The sequence below is a fragment of the Macaca nemestrina genome, chromosome 2 (genome assembly GCF_043159975.1).
Source record: "Macaca nemestrina isolate mMacNem1 chromosome 2, mMacNem.hap1, whole genome shotgun sequence".
In the NCBI taxonomy this organism is placed as follows: Eukaryota; Metazoa; Chordata; class Mammalia; order Primates; family Cercopithecidae; genus Macaca; species Macaca nemestrina.
The window spans coordinates 149025894-149045267 of record NC_092126.1 but is presented as its reverse complement, the minus strand read 5'-3'; the positions used below and the strand labels follow the sequence as shown (position 1 = coordinate 149045267).

The 19374-nt window shown below is 49.1% G+C and overlaps 1 protein-coding gene across 3 annotated transcripts in view; it reads right to left on the bottom strand.

Annotated features, from left to right (window-relative positions):
- Nucleotides 1-19374, bottom strand: part of LOC105477691 (interleukin 1 receptor associated kinase 2) — a 79651-nt gene that overhangs the window by 55932 nt on the left and 4345 nt on the right. For all 3 annotated transcript variants that reach the window (XM_071092211.1, XM_011734331.3, XM_011734330.3), the window contains exon 2: nucleotides 13565-13747. In XM_071092211.1, coding sequence (XP_070948312.1) covers nucleotides 13565-13747 — 183 coding nt within the window. The remainder of the gene's footprint in view (nucleotides 1-13564; nucleotides 13748-19374) is intronic.

The window sequence follows — 19374 nt, the reverse complement described above, 5'->3', positions numbered from 1 at the left end:
ATTAGGCCGGGTGCGGTGGCTCACGCCTGTAATCCCAGCACTTTGGGAGGCCAAGGCAGGGGGATCACCTGAGGTCGGGAGTTTGAGACCAGCCTGACCAACATGAAGAAACCCGTCTCTACTAAAAATACAAAATAAGCCGGGCATGGTGGCGCATGCTTGTAATCCCAGCTACTCGGGAGGCTGAGGCAGGAGAATCGCTTGAACCCGGGAGGCGGAGGTTGTGGTGAGCCGAGATTGCGCCATTACACTTCAGCCTGGGCAACAAGAGTGAAACTCCATCTCAAAAATAAATAAATAAATAAATAAGAATACAAAAATTAGCCAGGCGTGGTGGTGCATGCCTGTAATCCCAGCTACTCAGAGGCTGAAGCACAAGGATCACTTGAACTTGGGAGGCAGAGGTTGCAGTAAGCCAAGATTGAGTCACTGCACTCCAGCCTGGGTAACAGAGTAAGACTCCATCTCAAAAAAAGCCAAAAAATGTATTTTCAGCTCCTTATTAACTCTCTTGTCCAGCTCCTGCACATCTAAATCCCTGTGGCAGGGCCAAGTGCACCCGGTTTCCAGCCTCCACCCTCAGAGCCAGAGCCATCTGCTCCCTACCATCTACAGGCTCAGCCCCTAACCCAGCCTTTGGAGACACTTAATCAGCTCTAGAGCTCAGCATTGATTATAGTGGATTCTCCTCTCTCTGGGAGCCATAGCTGGGATACTCACCTCTGCCTCAATTCCTGCTCTTAAGGCCCTAAGATGCCAGCATATAAGGTCTGGAGCCCAGCCCATGGTCCCCTCCTAAGCCTGGTCATCTGGAAAAATCCCTCTCTGGAGTAGGACTCTCGTCGTTAAGCCCTAGGGTGATGGTGGACCCTAGCCCCAGAAACAGACTCTTTTCGTGCTGGAAGCTGGTCTGAACATACAAGTACTGCCCCTGACCCCCTAGGTTCTCCATCATGGGGCTTCCCTGAGATGCCCAGCACCCTCACCATGGTCACCATTTCCCCAGAGCAGTGACTCACAAAGTATATTGATCTCATGGGCATATTAGTAAGTATCAAATGAAAAGGAATACTGTGGTCAAATATGAATGGGAAACAATAGCCTAAATAAGTTTCTTTGCTGCAGGACTTATCAGAGCCTTCACAGTTGGTGTGCATTGTAAATCTCCAAAGGTGGAGGCAGTGATAAAGTATGCGGGGTTTCCCGAGTTTAGTTAATCATGAACCCTTTTGTTTGCAGCAGGGTATCTTGCTGGACCAGTCTTCTGAGGCACATGGTGTGGGAAATGCTACCCTAGACCATCACCTGCCACTGCAGATGCCCTATGCATGTAGTACTCTCCCCATCACAATGAGGAAGCTTTCAACTAGGACACAAAGGCAGTATTCCCCCTTCCTGTCTGACCCAGAGAGTGAATCTTCATCCAAGACCCAGTTCTTCCCTGGAGGCTCAGAGGTCCCAAAATTCCCAGAGGACTATTTTTCAACTAGTCTTTGCCAGAAGATGGGAGATGAAATGGAGAGGAGAGGACAAGAAAGGGCTTCATCTTACAAAATGGGGCATCAGGAGACACTGCCTATAGCTTATGGAAGAAATGTAAGTATATTTGTTAACACTGCAAAGCCAACCTATAGAGGGACTGAAAATAGTGGTAACAGGTGGAGTTGCCCTAATCTGAAAACCTGAAATCCAAAATGCTCCAACATCCAAAACTTTTTGAGCAACAACATGACACTCAAAAGAAATGCTCGCCAGGCGCGGTGGCTCAAGCCTGTAATCCCAGCACTTTGGGAGGCCGAGATGGGCGGATCACAAGGTCAGGAGATCGAGACCATCCTGGCTAACATGGTGAAACCCCGTCTCTACTAAAAATACAAAAAACTAGCCGGGCGAGGTGGCGGGCGCCTGTAGTCCCAGCTACTCGGGAGGCTGAGGCAGGAGAATGGCGTAAACCCGGGAAGCGGAGCTTGCAGTGAGCTGAGATCCAGCCACTGCACTCCAGCCTGGGCGACAGAGCGAGACTCCGTCTCAAAAAAAAAAAAAAAAAAAAAAAAGAAATGCTCATTGGAGCACTTCAGATACTGGATTTTCGATTAGGGATGCTCAGCCACTAAGGAGATAATGCAAAAATTCCAAAATCTGAAAAAAAAAAAAAAAAATTAGCTGGGCATGGTGATTTGCACCTATAGTCCTAACTACCTGGGAGGCTGAAGCAAGAGGACTGTTTGAGCCCAGGAGTTCAAGACAGCAGCGAGCTATGATTGCACCACTGCATTCCAGCCTGGGCAACAAAGCAAGACTCTGTCTCTATTAAAAAAAAAAAAAAAGAAAGAAAGAAAGAACGAAAACAAAGACCCAGCCTGTAGCTAACAATCCAAGTCAACAAGAATCCCCATTTTGGGGGATCTCAAGATCCCCCTGCCTCAGCAGCAGGGAAGACCATGGTACTAAGCTTTCTAATCATCTGATCTCTGCTCCACCTTTCTCAGTTCTACTATTGACCTCAGAAGAGGTTTTCTGCCAAATACAGAGAGCTCAAAGGCAAAAGTCAAATCAAGAGTCCTGCCTTCCCATCCAACTTACTGTTTCAGGTGGCTTCAAGGGAAGCTCCAGGTAAGCACATTACACTGGGGGGTGAGGTGGGGAGGCTAAGCACAGAAGCCAAGAAGTAACAGACCAAACACTTCAGGGCTAAGAATTAAGATGTGTCTAGGCTGGATCTTTGGCTGTGATTACCACAGCAGAACTGATTTTCTTCTGCCATGAGAGCAGAAGCTTCTTGGTTTTTGACAGAACTGTGGTGCCAAAGAAACCACAGCTGAATCTGATAAAAGCTGGAGATTATTTGATTCCTACAGCTCCACTCAAGTCCCAGACCCACACCAGCAGGAGGTGGTTTGTGAAAGCCAAAGAGCCCTAAATAAAAGCACATTCTCTCCAGTTCCGTTTCACATAAGGCCACAGAGAATAATGAACATGGAAGCTCCACTTCCCCTGCCTCCAAACATAGCCAGAAATCACGGAGGACCAGCTATCAGAGCAGTGGTTCTTTTTGTTGTTGAGACTGAGTCTTGCTCTGTCACCCAGGCTGAAGTGCAGGGGCACAATCTCGGCTTATTGCAATCTCCGCCTCCCAGCAACCTCTGCCTCCTGGTTCAAGAGATTCTCTTGCCTCAGCCTCCCGAGTAGCTGGGATTATAGGCACGCACCACCACGCCTGGCTAATTTTTGTATTTCCATTTTTATTTATTTATTTTTGAGTGTCACTCTGTCGCCCAGGTTGGAGTGCAGTGACACAATCTCAGCTCACTGCAACCTCTGCCTCCCAGGTTCAAGCAATTCTCCTGCGTCAGCCTCCCAAGTAGTTGAGATTACAGGCGTGAGCCACCACGCCTGGCCTAATTTTTGTATTTTTAGTAGAGATGATGTTTCACCACGTTGGTCAGGCTGGTCTTGAACTCCTGACCTCAAGTGATCCACCCACCTCAGCCTCCCAAAGTGCTGGAATTACAGGTGTGAACCACCACGCCTGGCCAGAGCATTGGTTCTTAAACCTCAAGGTGCATCAGAATCACCTGGGGAACTTAGGCCAGACTGCTGGGCCTCACCCCTAGAGTTTCCGAATCAGCAGATGAGGTGGGGCCCAATAATTTGCACTTCTAACAAGTTCCCAGGTGATACTGATGCTTACGATGCTTTGAGAATCACAGATCACTGAGAACCAAGGGCTGCCAAATAGGCCAGGCAAAGAACTTACTCCTTTAACAGGGAATGGAGTTTTGGCCAGGCACAGTGGCTCACGCCTGTAATCCCAGCACTTTGGCAGCCGAGGTGGGCGGATCACGAGGTCAGGAGATCAAGACCATCCTGGCTAACATGGTGAAACCCCGTCTCTACTTAAGATACAAAAAAAAAATTATCCAGGCATGGTTGCGGGCGCCTGTCGTCCCAGCTACTCAGGAGGCTGAGGCAGGAGAATGGCGTGAACCCAGGAGGCAGAGCTTGCAGTAAGCCGAGATCACGCCACTGTACTCTGGCCTAGGTGACAGAGCGAGACTCTGTCTCAAAAAAAAAAAAACCAAAAAACAAAAAACAGGGAATGGAGTTTTACAATTGCTCCTCTGCCAGATTTGTTGACTGCTATAGACAAGTAACTACCTCGTGTTTCTCATCTCAAGTGGTAGTTTTTATTGTGGCTTCCTGTTCAAATTCCACCACTGAATTTGGGTGTGCTGGGGGAACGGGATGTAGACAGCTTCTCTTTGGTTGAGAGGCCCTGGGTCACTGGGCCATTAGAGAAGGCTACATATCACCCACACATACCAGACTTGCCCTAAAGGAAATGACTGATTAGGCCCCCAGGCCTGTCTCCCTTGTGGAAAGCAGATGTTTCATGCATGTCAAGACAGGTGTATATGGATATGTGGGTGGTCAAAATGGACTGTGGCAGAAACTGATAATTGTCCCTCCAATACTGATTTCCTCCTCTTCTAGAGTACTAGAAGCTTTAGTTGCACATATAACCTTCCAGCTAAAGATTACATTTCCCAGCCTCCCTTCCAAGCAGGTGTGGTTCTGTGACCAAGTTCTGGCCAATAGCTTATGAGAGAAAGTAGGTGAGCAACTTCCCTGGTCATGTCCTTAAAAGAAGTGGAGTGTGCCCACCCTTTTCCTCTTTTTCTCTTCTTGCTGGCTGCCGTGTGCATATGGGGGCACAGAGGGGCCATCTCACATGTGAGAAGCCTTGTGTCCACGTTAGCAAAACAATAAAGAAGAAAGAGCCTGGGCCACAACACCACGGAGCTGCCACATGAGCCTGGGGCAGCCTGGCAGTCACAGGAAAGGGAAATGAACGCCTGTCTTTCAGCCACTGTTGTCTGCACTTGTTTAACAGTAGTTGTTGCGGGAAGTCAGGGACCCCAAATGGAGGGACCGGCTGAAGCCTCGGCAGAAGAACATAAATTGTGAATATTTCATGGACATTTATTAGTTTCCCAAATTAATACTTTTATAATTTCTTATGCCTGTCTTTACTGCAATCTCTGAACATAAATTGTGAAGATTTCATGGACACTTATCACTTCCCCAATCAATACTTGTGATTTCCTATGCCTGTCTTTAATCTGTTTAATCCCGTCATCTTCATAAGCTGAGGAGGATATATGTCACCTCAGGACCCTGTGATGATTGTGTTAACTGCACAAATTGTTTGTAGAGCATGTGTGCTTGAACAATATGAAATCTGGGCACCTTGAAAAAAGAACAGGATAATAGCAGTCTTCAGGGAACAAGGGAGATAACCTTAAACTCTGACAGCCAGTGAGCTGGGTGGAACAGAGCCACATTTCTCTTCTTTCAAAAGCAAATAGGAGAAATATCGCTGAATTCTTTTTCTCAGCAAGGAACATCCCCGAGAAGGAGAATGGCCTCTGAGGGTAGGCCTCTGAAATGGCCCCTTTGGGGGCGGCGTCTTTTACAGTCAAAGCTGAAGGGATAAAATAAGTCCTGGTCTCCTGTAGTGCTCCCACACTTATTAGGACGAGGAAATTCCCACCTAATAAATTTTGGTCAGACAGGTTGTCTGCTGTCAGACCCTGTCTCCTGATAAGATGTTATCAATGACAGTGCATGCCCGAAACTTCATTAGCAATTTTAATTTCACCCCATCCTGTGGTCCTGTGATCTCGCCCTGCCTCCATTTGCTTTGTGATATTTTATTACCTTGTGGAGCATGTGATCTCTGTGACCCACACCCTATTCGTGCACTCCCTCCCCTTTTGAAAATCGCTAATAAAAACTTGCTGGTTTTACGGCTCAGGGAGCATCGTGGAACCTGCCAACATGTGATGTCTCCCCCAGACACCCAGCTTTAAAATTTCTCTCTTTTGTACTCTTTCCCTTTATTTCTCAGACCAGCCGATGCTTAGGGAAATAGAAAAGAACTCACGTTGAATATTGGGGGTGGGGATTTCCCCCGATAAGTAGTGAACCTGGAAGGCTAATGGAGGAGACCAAGACATGGATGGCTAAAAGAGGAAAAAGGGGCTGACTCTGGCCAGCAGATTTGCTAGGGCAAGGAATGGGTAGCTGCTTTCTGTTCTAAGCCTTCTGTACTGATCCATTCTATTTCTTCTTTTTTTTTTTTTTTTTTTTTTTTGAGATGGAGTCTCGCTCTGTCGCCCAGGCTGGAGTGCAGTGGTGTGATCTCAGCTCACTGTGAGCTCCGCCTCCCAGGTTCACACCATTCTCCTGCCTCAGCCTCCGAGTAGCTGGGACTACAGGCGCCCGCCATCACGCCTGGCTAATTCTTTGTTTGTTTGTTTGTTTTAGTAGAGGCAGGGTTTCACTGTGTTAGCCAGGATGGTCTCAATCTCCTGACCTTGTGATCCGCCCGCCTCAGCCTCCCAAAGTGCTGGGATTACAGGTGTGAGCCACTGTGCCTGGCCCATTCTACATCTGAGAATATTCAGTGTTTGACAAATTAAATAACTATGGCCTTGGCAACTAAGTCTGAGGAAAATCAAGGAACAGAGACCCACGGAGCCAGCCCTCTACCCATTCAGACCAGGCAGCCTCCGCAGTTCACAATTTCAAGAGACTGTGCATGGATATGGCCCCCAGTGGGCCCCAATCGTACCACTGAGTTCAAGCAGGGCCTTCAAAAGGCTACAGTCACATCCAGGCACATCCCCTGGAGAGGTAAGTCCCTCAGGAAGCCACTTCATGTCCAGGACTTTTGGTATGTGGGGTTTTCAAGTACTGTTTTCTTCAAATTTATTGTTAACACCCTTTAAGAGGTGGTGGGCATCCAGCCAGGCGTGGTGGCTCACGGCTGTAATCCCAGCACTTTGGGAGGTCGAGGTGGGCAAATCACCTGAGGTCAGGAATTCGAGACCAGCCTGCCCAACATGGAGAAACCCCGTCTCTACTAAAAATACAAAACTAGCTGGGTATGATGGCACATGCCTGTAATCCCAGCTACTCGGGAGGCTGAGGCAGGAAAATCACCTGAATCCAGGAGACAGGGGTTGCACTTAGCCGAGATCGTGCCACTGCACTCCAGCCTGGGTAATAAGAGTGCAATTCCATCTCAAAAAAAAAAATTAGGCCAGGCATGGTGGAGCTTGCTTGTAACCCCAGCTACTTGGGAGGCTGAGGCGAGAGAATCTCTTGAACCTGGGAGGTGGAGGTTGCAGTGAGCTGAGATCGTACCATTGCACTCCAGCCTGGGCGACAGAGAAAGACTCCGTCTGAAATAAATAAATAAATAAATAAATAAATAAATAAATAAATAAAATAAAGTGGTCGGCAGAGGTCAGGTTCTCAAACTGCCAGCGACAGTGAGCAAGTTCATAACCAATCCTAAGCAAGTGAGTGCAAAAGCACGTTTAACTGATGTTAAACATTAAACAATTAGGGAAGGGAAGAGACTCTGACCAGGTAGAATAAGAAATTTAAAATGCTTCTCTATATTCACCTCCAAAAAGTGACAAGGATTTACAGCACTTTTTTTCCTAATGAAAAAAAAAAAAAAAAAAAAGATACAGAAAGGGGAAGTGCCTTGCCTGAGAATTCAAACCAATAGTAAAACATGACCAGACACCCATAACAGAAGAACAGCAGGGGTTTTGTGGATGTGGAAACCAGCCTTAATCTCTCTTCCTCAGGCAATTTTGATCAGCAGGGCTAGAAGGAAGATGAGGTCTGGGGAATAAGAAAGGAGGGTAGAGGCGGTGAGAACAGGAGAGCACAGATCTTTAGTAAAGTTTTAAGCAGAACAGAGGTCAACGGGCAAGAGCATCACTAGTGTTTCCTGGACGCCCAAGCACTGCGCTCAGAGGCAACTGATGCAGCTGAAGTCCCCTGTGGAAGCTAAGCAGGGCGGCCGGGTGCAGTAGCGCACACCTGTAATCCTAGCACTTTGGGAGGCCAAAGCAGGCAGATCACCTGAGGTCAGGAGTTCAAGACCAGCCTGGCCAACATGGTGAAACCCCATCTCTACTAAAAATACAAAAATTAGCTGAGCATGGTGGCAGGCGCCTGTAATCCCAGCCACTCAGGAGGCTGAAGCAAGAGAATCGCTTGAACCCGGGAGGCAGAGGTTGCAGTGAGCTGAGATCACACCACTACACTCCAACCTGGGCAACAGAGTGGGACTCCATCTCAGAAAAAAGAAGCTAAGCAGGATGGCTCTGGATCCAGGCTGCCCGGGTGTGACCTTCACCCCTTGGCCATTCTTGGCCAGGTTCCTTGGGTGGAGAAGGGGCTCCTTTGAGCAGACCCTCAGGGGCTGCCAGCACCTCAAAAGTGCTCAGTGTTCCCCTAAAAAGGCATCACACTCAGATGAGAGTATCTCTGGAAATTTCACACTCTATTGTTTTTTGGCGTCACATTGCTAAGAATCTGTGTGAGATTAGTCAACAGGTTTTGACATCAATGGTGAGTGTCCAACAAGAGGCTGTGTCTCAAAGCCCTGGTGCTTCTCTGCTTTCAGGCATCGGGACTCCCCTGCAACCTCTCAGCCTGAGCTGCGGGAGCAATATCGGGGTCTGGTGCCAGCCCCACCCCATCATCCCCCTCTCCAATGTAGACTTAGCTGGAACTCCCACCCCTGCTCCTGACTGCACTTGAGCTGGATGACAAGGGGGTCAAGAGGTCTGGGGCCCAGGGAAAGGAAGGGACTTGTCCAGAACCACACAATCAAGGCTGAGCCTGAACTGAAACTCAGGCCTGCCGCCCACCACTGCACTGTGAAACCACCTGGCCTCTCTGGTGGGCCAGAATGAGGATCTGGCCTTCGGGGTGTCAACCTAAATAACAAACAAGGAGAGGCTCTCTACAAGAAAATGATGCAGCTGGGCGCGGTGGCTCATGCCTGTAATCCCAGCACTTTGGGAGGCCGAGGCCAGCGGATCACCTCAGGGCAGGAGTTCGATTCCAGCCTGGCCAATATGGTGAAACCTCGTCTCTACTAAAAATACAAAAATTAGCCAGGTGTGGTGGCAGGCGCCTGTAGTCCCAGCTACATGGGAGGCTGAGGGACGAGAATCGCTTGAACTCAGGAGGCAGAGGTTGCAGCGAGCCAAGATCGCGCCACTGCCCTCCAGCCTGGGTGACAGAGCAAGACTCCATCTCAAAAAAAAAAAAAAAAGAAAAAGAAAAAAAAGAAAATGATACTTACTCAGGAATAGGGCATCGGAATGAGAGTACATATGCTATAGTAAACTAAGGGCGTATCCAGGGAGGTTTTTCAAAGGAAAAGTGAAGAGGATTACGTAACTGTTTTGAGATAACTATCCTTGAATAGCAAGAGTGATTACAGTCTCTAGGGTCGGACAGGCATTTGCTGGGCAGATGTCCTCGCAGGGGTATTTTTTGTGTGTGGTTACGATGGTATTTATGCAAGGTTGTGGTTTTTGAAGAGTCCTCCGTGACAGTTAGTGTTGTCGGGCCTTTATGCATGACAGTTCTCCCTTCATGGCCTTCCCTAGTTCTATTTGTCAGGGTTATTTATTTTTGAAATGGAGTCTCGTTCTGTCACCCAGGCTGGAGTGCAGTGGTGCAATCTCTGCTCACTGCAACCTCTGCCTCCCAGGTTCAAGCAATTCTCCTGCCTCAGCCTCTTGAGTAGCTGGGATTACAGGCACCCAGCTAATTTTTTTGTATTTTTAGTAGAAACAGGGTTTCACCATGTTGGTCTGGCTGGTTTCAAACTCCTGACCTCAGGTGATCCACCCATCTCGGCCTCCCAAAGTGTTGGGATTATAGGTGTGAGCCACCACGTGCAGCCAAGGGTTATTTTATTATTATTATTATTTTTTTAATACAAAATCACTCCATGTCGATTCTGACAACTTTCGCAGGGGGAACGTAAGGAACGGCAGCGGCTCAGGAGCGCCGGGCAAGAGGGGTTGCAGGTGGGTTCCAGGAGTGGGGAGGCTGTGGCCCGGGCAGCCGACCCTCTCCACTCTGAGGAGGAAGGTGGGTTTAGGGAGGTGGCCAGCAGGGGTGGAGACAGAAGTTCAGGGGATGGGGAGGACCGTGACTCAAGAGGAGCCACCACTATGCTGCTGGGGCACACAGTGGAGTCAGGGTCCGGCCTGTGCAGAAGCAGGCCCAGCCACGGTCCTGTGCTGGAACATCACTCCCATTGGGAGCCAGATCACCCCATTCCCTACCCCAGACAGGAAGGCCTGGAAAGTCGCTTGGCAGCTGAAGGGAGGAGATGCTCTCGCTGCCCCACTGGCCTCCCTGTGCCTGGTGTGGTCTGCTCCATGATGCCCCCAAAAGCCCAGCCTGGGCTGTAGCTCTAGATCTCTCCACCTGCAGGTCCACCACACCATCCTCTGCTCTCCTGGTTTACCTCAGAGGGTGGTGCTCTCTAGGCCCCCACCCTCAGGCCCTTGCTCCCAGTCCCTCTTCCTGGAAGCCCTCAGTGATTCCAGAAGACCTGAGGGACAGGCAGGTGCTGAATCTGGTCTGCTGGTCCAGCCAGGTGGTTCCCAGCTCAGGAACCCTGACAGGACAGCTCCTCCCCGGGTGTCTAGGGCTCCCACCACTGGCTCCTCAGGGCCCTCGCACACGCTGGCCCCTCTCTCCTGGGCTCTTACCAATGCGTCACATGGCTGTCTTCTTCCTATTCCTCCAGGTTCACATCCTCGCACTGGCCTTCCTTCACCCCTTGTCCTAGGATGCTCCCCTATCTGGTCACTGTATCCTGCCTGCCCATTTCTTTACTTGTTTTCCTGTGCATTAACTGTCTCCTCACAAGACTGTGCCCTCGTGAGGGCAGAGGACCTGTCGCTTTGCCTGTGCTGTATTCTAGAACCTAGGACAGCACCAGGCAGGTGCTCAGTTAAGTACCTGCAGAAGAGTGGCTCCCAGCCCTACACTGAGGGGGTCTCTTTGGGGATGTGAGGAGGTGTGGGGGTAACCAGAACCCCCATTCCCACTGCCTTCTGCTGAGTACCAGCTGAACATCAGGCACTTGACCTGCTCTTCAACTTCACAGCCACCCTTCAGGGTAGGGAGGTATTACCAGCTAAATATGTCCCCACCACACATGATCCTGTTTTCTGAGGAAGGTAATTTGTTAATACTAAATATCAATCAACACTTAGAATGCAAAAATCTTCAACCCAGACATTCCAATACTATAACAGAAAGCCATCCCATGGCTACACTTACATGTGTGCAAAACAGGCTCTATACGTCTAGGACAGTATATCATGACACTATACAGAACAGAAAAATGGCCGGACATGGTGGCTCACACCTGTAATCCCAGCACTTTGGGAGGCCAAGGTGGGCAGATCACCTGAGGTTGGGAGTTCAAGACAAGCCTGGCCAACATAATGAAACCCTGTCTCTACTAAAAATACAAAAAGTTGACTGGGCGCGGTGGCTCACACCTATAACCCCAGCACTTTGGGAGGCCAAGGCAGGTGGACCCTTTGAGGTCAGGAGTTTGAGACCAGCTTGGCCAACATAGTGAAACCTTGTTTCTACTAAAAATACAAAAATTAGCCAAGCATGGTAGTGGGTGCCTGTGGTCCCAGCTACTTGGGAAGCTGAGGCAGGAGACTCACTTGAACCTGGGAGGCAGAGGCTGCAGCGAGTCAAGATCTCATCACTGCACTCCAGCCTGGGCAACAGAGCAAGACTCCATATCAAAAAAAACAAAAAAAAAAGAAAATTAGCTGGGTGTGGTAGTGGGCACCTGTAATCCCAGCTACTTGGGAGGCTGAGGCAGGAGAATTTCTTGAACATAGGAGGTGGAGGTTATGTGGTGAGCTGAGATTGTGCCACTGCTCTCCAGCCTGGGTGACAGAGTGAAACTTCATCTCAAAAAAAAAAAAAAAAAAAGAATCAAAAAATGCTAGAAGGAACATAAACATATCTCAATAGGGGCAAGCTAAACAAATCACAGAACATCTGTCAAAAGAATACAATGTAGCAATTATGACGTGAACCCGGGAGGAGGAGTTTGCAATGAGCCAAGATTGCACCACCACACTCCAGCCTGGGTGACAGAGCGAGACTCCGTCTCAAAAAAAAAAAAAAAAGAAAGAAAAAGAAAGAATGTGTCAATATGAAACAGTCCCCAAGGTCTATTGCTAGGTGAAAAAAAAATTCACACCAGTACATGATGTGCTACTATCTGTATCAAAAGGGGGTTGCAGGCAAGGTAATGTGGCTCGTGCCTACAATCCCAGCACGTTGGGAGGCCAAGGCAGGAGGATCACTTGAGACCAGGAGTTCAAGACCAGCCTCGATCTCTACAAAAAAATGAAAAATTAGTCAGACATGGTGGCATGTGCCTATAGTCCGAAGTACTCAGGAAGTTGAGTCAGGAGGATCACTTGAGCCCAGGACATCAAGGCTGCAGTGAGCTTTGATCACACTACTGCTCTCCAGCCTGGGCAACAGAGCAAGACCCTGTCTCAAAAAAAAAAAAAAAGCTTTTTAGAAAGGGATTGCAGATGCATAATACCCTTGCCATGCAGAGAAAATTTCTAGTAAGAAAAGCCAGAAATTTTTACCAAAGTCATTACTTCTTGGGATGTAAAGTGGGGAAAGGATGACAATATGAATCATTTTTACTGAATGCTTTTTTGAATTTTTGTTATAGCTATTGGAGTTTTCAAAATTAATTAATGTACTTATTTTTGGAACAGATAGCCCAAATTTAAAAGGTACGAAAGAATTTACAGTGGCCGGGCGCAGTGGCTCAAGCCTGTAATCCCAGCACTTTGGGAGGCCGAGACGGGCGGATCATGAGGTCAGGAGATCGAGACCATCCTGGATAACCCAGTGAAACCCCGTCTCTACTAAAAAATACAAAAAAAAATTAGCCGGGCGAGGTGGCGGGCGCCTGTAGTCCCAGCTACGCGGGAGGCTGAGGCAGGAGAATGGCGTGAACCCGGGAGGCGGAGCTTGCAGTGAGCTGAGATCCGGCCACTGTACTCCCGCCTGGGCGACAGAGCCAGACTCCGTCTCAAAAAAAAAAAAAAAAAAAAAAGAAAGAATTTACAGTAAAGTCTCCCTCCAACACTGTGTTCTCTGGCTGCCCAGTTCCTCTCCCCACAGGTAACCACTGTTACCAGTTTCTTTTTTTTTCTTTTGAAGACAGAGTCTCACTCTGTCACCCAGGCTGGAGTGCAGTGGTGCAATCCTGGCTCACTGCAACCTCCACCTCCCAGGTTCAAGCGATTCTCCTGCCTCAGCCTCCAGAGTAGCTGGGATTACAGGCGCAGGCCAGCAAGCCCAGCTAATTTTGTATTTTTAGTAGAGACAGGTTTTCACCATGTTAGCCAGGCCAGTCTCGAATCCTGACCTCAGGTGATCCACCCGCCTCGGCCTCCCGAAGTGCTGGGATTACAGGTGTGTGCCACCAGGACTGGCCTGTTACCAGTTTCTTATGTGCATGATAAACTCACTCATTAAATTAGTTTTTTAATTAAAAGAGGAAACAAGTATTAAGGCCAGAGAGTGCAACTCACACGGACGGAAACTGCTCAGGGGCATGATGGGCCCCACCCAAGGAAGGCCCTGAGTTACTCACAGTTCAGGATGATCTGGGCAGCCCGGTAGAGCTCCAGGTGGCACAGGAGGTCCACAAGTTGCTGGACGGTGGCCTGCCGCATGCCCCACCACCACAGCAGCTCCCGCGTGATGCTCACGCCCTGCACCCGCTCCATGGACTTGATCTTCCGCAGCTGGGTCAGGTCTGTGATCACGTAGGAGGCTGGAAGGGAGGGAGAGGACTCTGCTTAGAGTCAGAGAGGCAGTCCCTCCAGGAGAGGTTCCCACGCTAGCCACTAGCTGGGCTTTTCCAGGACCTCCTCCCCAACCACCCCTCCACACTGGAAACATCACCATTAGCTGAGGTCCACAGGCGGCCCAAGTTACAACGCTGACTCTGCTGGACACTCATGGGGTCAAGTACACAAGACTTAAGAGAAAGAGCACGGGACAGGAGGGTCGAAGCTGCTGCTATGCCTGGGGCAGTCACTGCGCCCGTGGGAGCCTCAGTGGGTACCAGCTCTACCTGCCTCCCCTTCTATAATAGAAGGTCCATGTAGGCAGGGAGCTCTACCTGTTTGGTTCATGGTTACTTCCCCAGAACTGAGAATAGTGCCTGGCTCACAGAGGAGGGGGGGCCAGGATGAGGGTGAGTCAGGTGAGGCACCTAGGGAAGGAAAATGCAGGAGGCGCTCATCTTCAGGTGGCACCGTAGGACCCTGAGTGTCAGCGCCTCCTTCCATTTTGTCCCGGGCATCTCATTCCTCTCAGCTAAGTCCCAGTCCTGGTCAGGGGAACTCAACAAGTGTATGAGGCTGGGTGCAGCAGCTCACACCTGCAGTTCCAAACTTTAGGAGGCCAAGGAGGGATTGCTGGAGCTCAGGAGTTCAAAACCAGTCTGGGCAACATAGCAAGACCTGTCTCTACAAAAAATAAACAAAGTAGCCAGGCATGGTGGCATGCATCTGTAGTCCTAGCTACTCAGGAGGCTGAGATAGGAGGATCACTTGAACCCAGGAGTTGGAGGCTGCAGCAAGCCATGATGATGTCACTGCACTCCAGCCTGGTCAACAGAGGAAGACCTTGTCTCCAAAAACAACAACAACAAAAATATGCTAAGTGAATGATTGAATGAAAACACACACACATACCACATTGTCTTCAGAGGACTGTTATAAGGATCAAGAGAGCCATGGATACAAAAATACTTTGCCTATTCTGAAGTATGGGACAAAACTTGCAGGGAACTACCACTGGTAACAATAAAAATAATGTATTCTTTCTTTTGGTGTTTTACCATAAAACTGATGGTTGTTCACCAAAAAAAAAAAAAAAAAACATGGACAATACGGGGGAGAAGTTACACAGCACCTCACCACCCTCCGAAGGCCACTAGGGTACTCCTCCTTTCCAAAAATCACCCCCTCTACATAGATGTGTCTTTGGATGTAGTTGTTGCCACACTGCAGGTAAAATTTTGTATCTTTTCTTAAGAGATGGGGTCTCACTATGTTGACCAGGCTGGTCTTGCACTCCTCACCTCAAGCAATCTTCCCACCTCAGCCTCTTAAAGTGCTGGGATTGCAGGTGTGAGCCACCGCGCCTCGCCTGAGATTCTGCATCCTGGTCTTATTTATTAACATTATACCACAGGGACCAGGCACAGTGGCTCATGCCTGTAATCCTAGCACTTTGGGAGGCCGAGGCGGGTGGATCACCTGAGGTCAGGAGTTCGACACCGGCCTGGCCAACATGATAAAACCCCGTCTCTACTAAAAATACAAAAATTAGCCAGCCTTGGTGACACACGCCTGTAATCCCAGCTACTTGGGAAACTGAGGCAGGAGAATCACTTGAACCCAGGAGGTGGAGGTTGCAGTGAGCTGAGATCGTGCTACTGCATTCCAGCCTGGGTGACAGAGTGAGATTCTTTCTCAAAAATATAAAAAATAAATAAGAATTAAAAATTATTTTTTTTTGAGACAGGGCATCACTCTGTTGCCCAGGTGGCATGAGTGCAGTGGTGCAAACATGGACCACCACAGCCTTGGCCTCCCAGGCTCAAGCAATTGTCCCACCTCAGCCTCCCCAGCAGCTGGGACTACAGACACACTACCATGCCTGGCTAATTTTTTTTTTTTTTTTGGATACAGGCGTGAGCCACTGCACCTGGCCCATTAATGGATTTTTATGACCAGTAGTCCACTGAGTTTACTGAAGTGAGAAAGGCATTTTTTTAAACTAGGAATAATTGGCCAGGTGCAGTGAGTCATGCCTGTAATCCCAGCACTTTGGGAGGCTGAGATGGGCGGATCACCTAAGTTCAAGAGTTCGAGACCAGCCTGGCCAACATGGTGAACTCCCATCTCCACTAAACATACAGAAATTAGCCAAGTGTGGTGGTGCCCACTTGTAGTCCCAGCTACTCGGGAGGCTGAGGCAGGAGAATCACTTGAACTCGGGAGGCAGAGGTTGCAGTGAGCTGAGATAGCGCCACTGCACTCCAGCCGGGGTGACAGAGCAAGACTCCATCTCAAAAAAATAAAGCAAAACAAACAAACAAAAAGAAAATATAAACATAGGTGGGCCAAGTAGAAGAAGGAAAGGCAAGAGATAAAGCCCAGGACCACATAACAAAGACCCTCAAGCGAATGCCCAGCTTTGGAGTTTGGACTTGATCCTAAGAGTTATAAGGAACCATAGAAGATTTCAGAGCCAGTGAGTGCTGCGATCAGATTGCACAATCCCCTACCCTTTGAACAAAATGGGCTGGTGACAGCCTCCTGCACACAGAAAGTCTCCAGGAGAAGTGCCCCGTTAGGATGGAAAGTTCCTAAATTGCTATATTAGTCACTGGAAACCCCAGGCCAGATTCCTAGTCAGTGGGAAGTGATGTCAGCTGGGTCAGGGGCTGCTTCTAGCAATACAGAGAAGAGAACGGATGGAAAAGGAAGGACCATCTCCCTGCACGAAGCATTGGGCATCCACACACACTCCCATCTTGGGAGGCAGCATGACGTAATGAGAAAACAGAAGCCCAGGGCCACCCCGGTGGGTGGTGGCAGCAGGAACTCAGCCACAGCCTGATTCTCCGTGGGCTGAACTTTCCTTACTCGTGATAGTAATACAAGAGAAACAGGAATTAAACTCTAAGGTGCCTTCCAGCTTAGACATTTTTGTTCCATGACAGTGCCATATCTTAAGGTGTTGACCAATCAGCATTTAACCAGACCCTTTATTTATTTTATTTAGTTTTTTCCAGACAGACTCTTGCTCTGTTGCCCAGGCTGGAGTGCAGTAGCATGATCAGATCGTTCACTGCAGCCTATGCCTCCCAGGTTCAAGCAATTCTCCTGCCTCAGCCTCCCAAGTAGCTGGGGCTACAGGGCATGTGCCACCACTCTCGGCTAATTTTTTGGTATTTTCACCATCTTGGCCAGGCTGGTCTCAAACTCCTGAGCTCAAGTGATCCGCCCTCCTCAGCCTCCCAAAGTGCTGGGATCACAGGCGTGAGCCACCGTATCCAGTCTCAACCAGACCCTTTAGAGTCAGGATATGATAGAGATCTTGGGGGGATGAGTCACTACCAAGGCCTTCTGCTAAGTCCAAAGTTTTTTTCTCAACATGGACTGGTAATATCTGGTCATAGTAGAACATTTGAGAAATAAGAAAATGAAAGTCCCCATGACCATCCCACTTGGAGGACTCCAAGGACACCACCAGTTGTATTTTGGTGTCTAATCTTCCAGACTTTTTCTGCAGATATGAAAACATGTGTGAAAGTCAGCAGGACAGTAGTGGTGGTTCAGAGGCCAGATATTGGGATTCGGGGCCTGGGTTCAAACCCATTCTGTTGCTTACTTGCTGTGTGTTTGGGGAAGGTGTTCATCTCTCCCTGAGCCTCACTTTCCCCATCTGTCAAACAAGGATAACAGCAGCACCTGCCTCAGAGACTGTTGCAAGGATTAGACGAGTTATATGTACAGAAGCACTCAGAACAGTGCTTGACACAAAATAAACATGATATAAGTATTAGCCGTAAGTGTTAAACTATCTACACTCTATGAAAACCTGTTCTGTGGCCAGATGCGGTGGCTCACGCCTGTAATCTCAGCACTTTGGGAGGCTGAGGCAAGCAGATCACTTGAGGCCAGGAGTTTGAGACTAGCCTGGCCGACATGACGAAACCCCATCTCTACATTTATTTATTTATTTTTTTTTTTTTTTGAGACAGAGTTTCGCTCTGTTGCCCAGGCTGGAGTGCAGTGGCGCAATCTTGGCTCACCACAACCTCCGCCTCCCAGGTTTAAGTGATTCTCCTGCCTCAGCCTCCCAAGCAGCTGGGATTACAGGCGAGTACCATCCTGCCTGACTAATTTCTTTTTTTTTTTTTTTTTTTTTTGAGACTGAGTCTCGCTCTGTCGCTCAGGCTGGAGTGCAGTGGCGTGATCTCCACTCACTGCAAGCTCTGCCTCCCGGGTTCACGCCATTCTCTTGCCTCAGCCTCCCAAGTAGCTGGAACTACAGGCACCCGCCACCACGCCCAGCTAGTTTTTTGTATTTTTAGTAGAGATGGGGTTTCACCGTGTTAGCCAGGATGGTCTCAATCTCCTGACCTCGTGATCCACCCGCCTCAGCCTCCCAAAGTGCTAGGATTACAGGCGTGAGCCACCGCACCCGGCCAATTTTTGTATTTTTAGTAGAGACAGCGTTTCACCATGTTGGTCAGGCTGGTTTCGAACTCCTGACCTCGTGATCCGGCCACCTTGGACTCCCAAAGTGCTGGGATTATAGCCGTGAGCCACCGCGCCCAGCCCATCTCTACTAAAAATGCAAAAATTAGCAGAGCATGGTGGCATGCGCCTGTAGTCCTAGCTATTCTGGAAGCTGATGCAGGAGAATCAGTTGAACCCAGGAGGTGGAGTTTGCAATGAGCCGAGATCATGTCATTGGACTCCAGCCTGGGCAACAGAGCGAGACTCCGTCTCAAAAAAAAAAAAAAAAAAAAAAGGCTGGGCACGGTGGCTCACACCTGTAATCCAAGCACTTTGGGAGGCCAAGGCGGGCGGATCACGAGGCTGGTCTCAAATTCTTGGCTTCAAGAAATTTTCCCAACTTGGCCTCCCAAAGTGTTGAAATTAGAGGTGTAAGCCATTGCACCTGGCCTGAAAATGTTTTTATCCCTGATGGTTAACAGTACTGGGACTATCACTCTTGAGTGCCTGAATCCTGCAGGAGTTCAACCGAGGCAGTAGAAAACTTTGCCTATCTTCAAAGTCCTCCAGAGCAGGGATGGCACAGCCTTCTGAAATGACCCGTCTTAGAATCAAATGCCCACACCCCTCCCTGGGTAGGGGATGAGGAAAGCCCTAACTTGACCCTTTACAACCAGCTAAGTCTCCTCAGCCTCTCAGCAACTCTGTGAGGGTGCTCCATGGATGAGGAAACTAAAGGCTCGGAGAGAGACAGTCACCGCCTGACGTCACACAGCCAGGCAGGGGCAAAGCAGGGCTGTGTACAAAGGCTGGCACACGCATGAGTGAACGAGACAGGGAGCGGTCACATAAGAGACCCTGCGTCGAGCCCCTCTGCACACACCCGGGGCTGAAGCTGTAGGAAACCCATCTTACACAGGGTCAGGCAAAGCCCAACAGAGGCAGCTGCCATCACAGAGACAAGAACCAGGGGTGGCCAGATTATCTGCCAAGTGTCGGGTCCAAAACAGCGTGTCTGTCTATGGCTGCGGGATCTTCTGAATCACTTTAGTGTTCTTACTACACTCTCCCAGTGCCACCATCAGCTCCGAGGGACTGTCTTCTTTCTAAAATGACCCACAGGAAGCCAAGAATT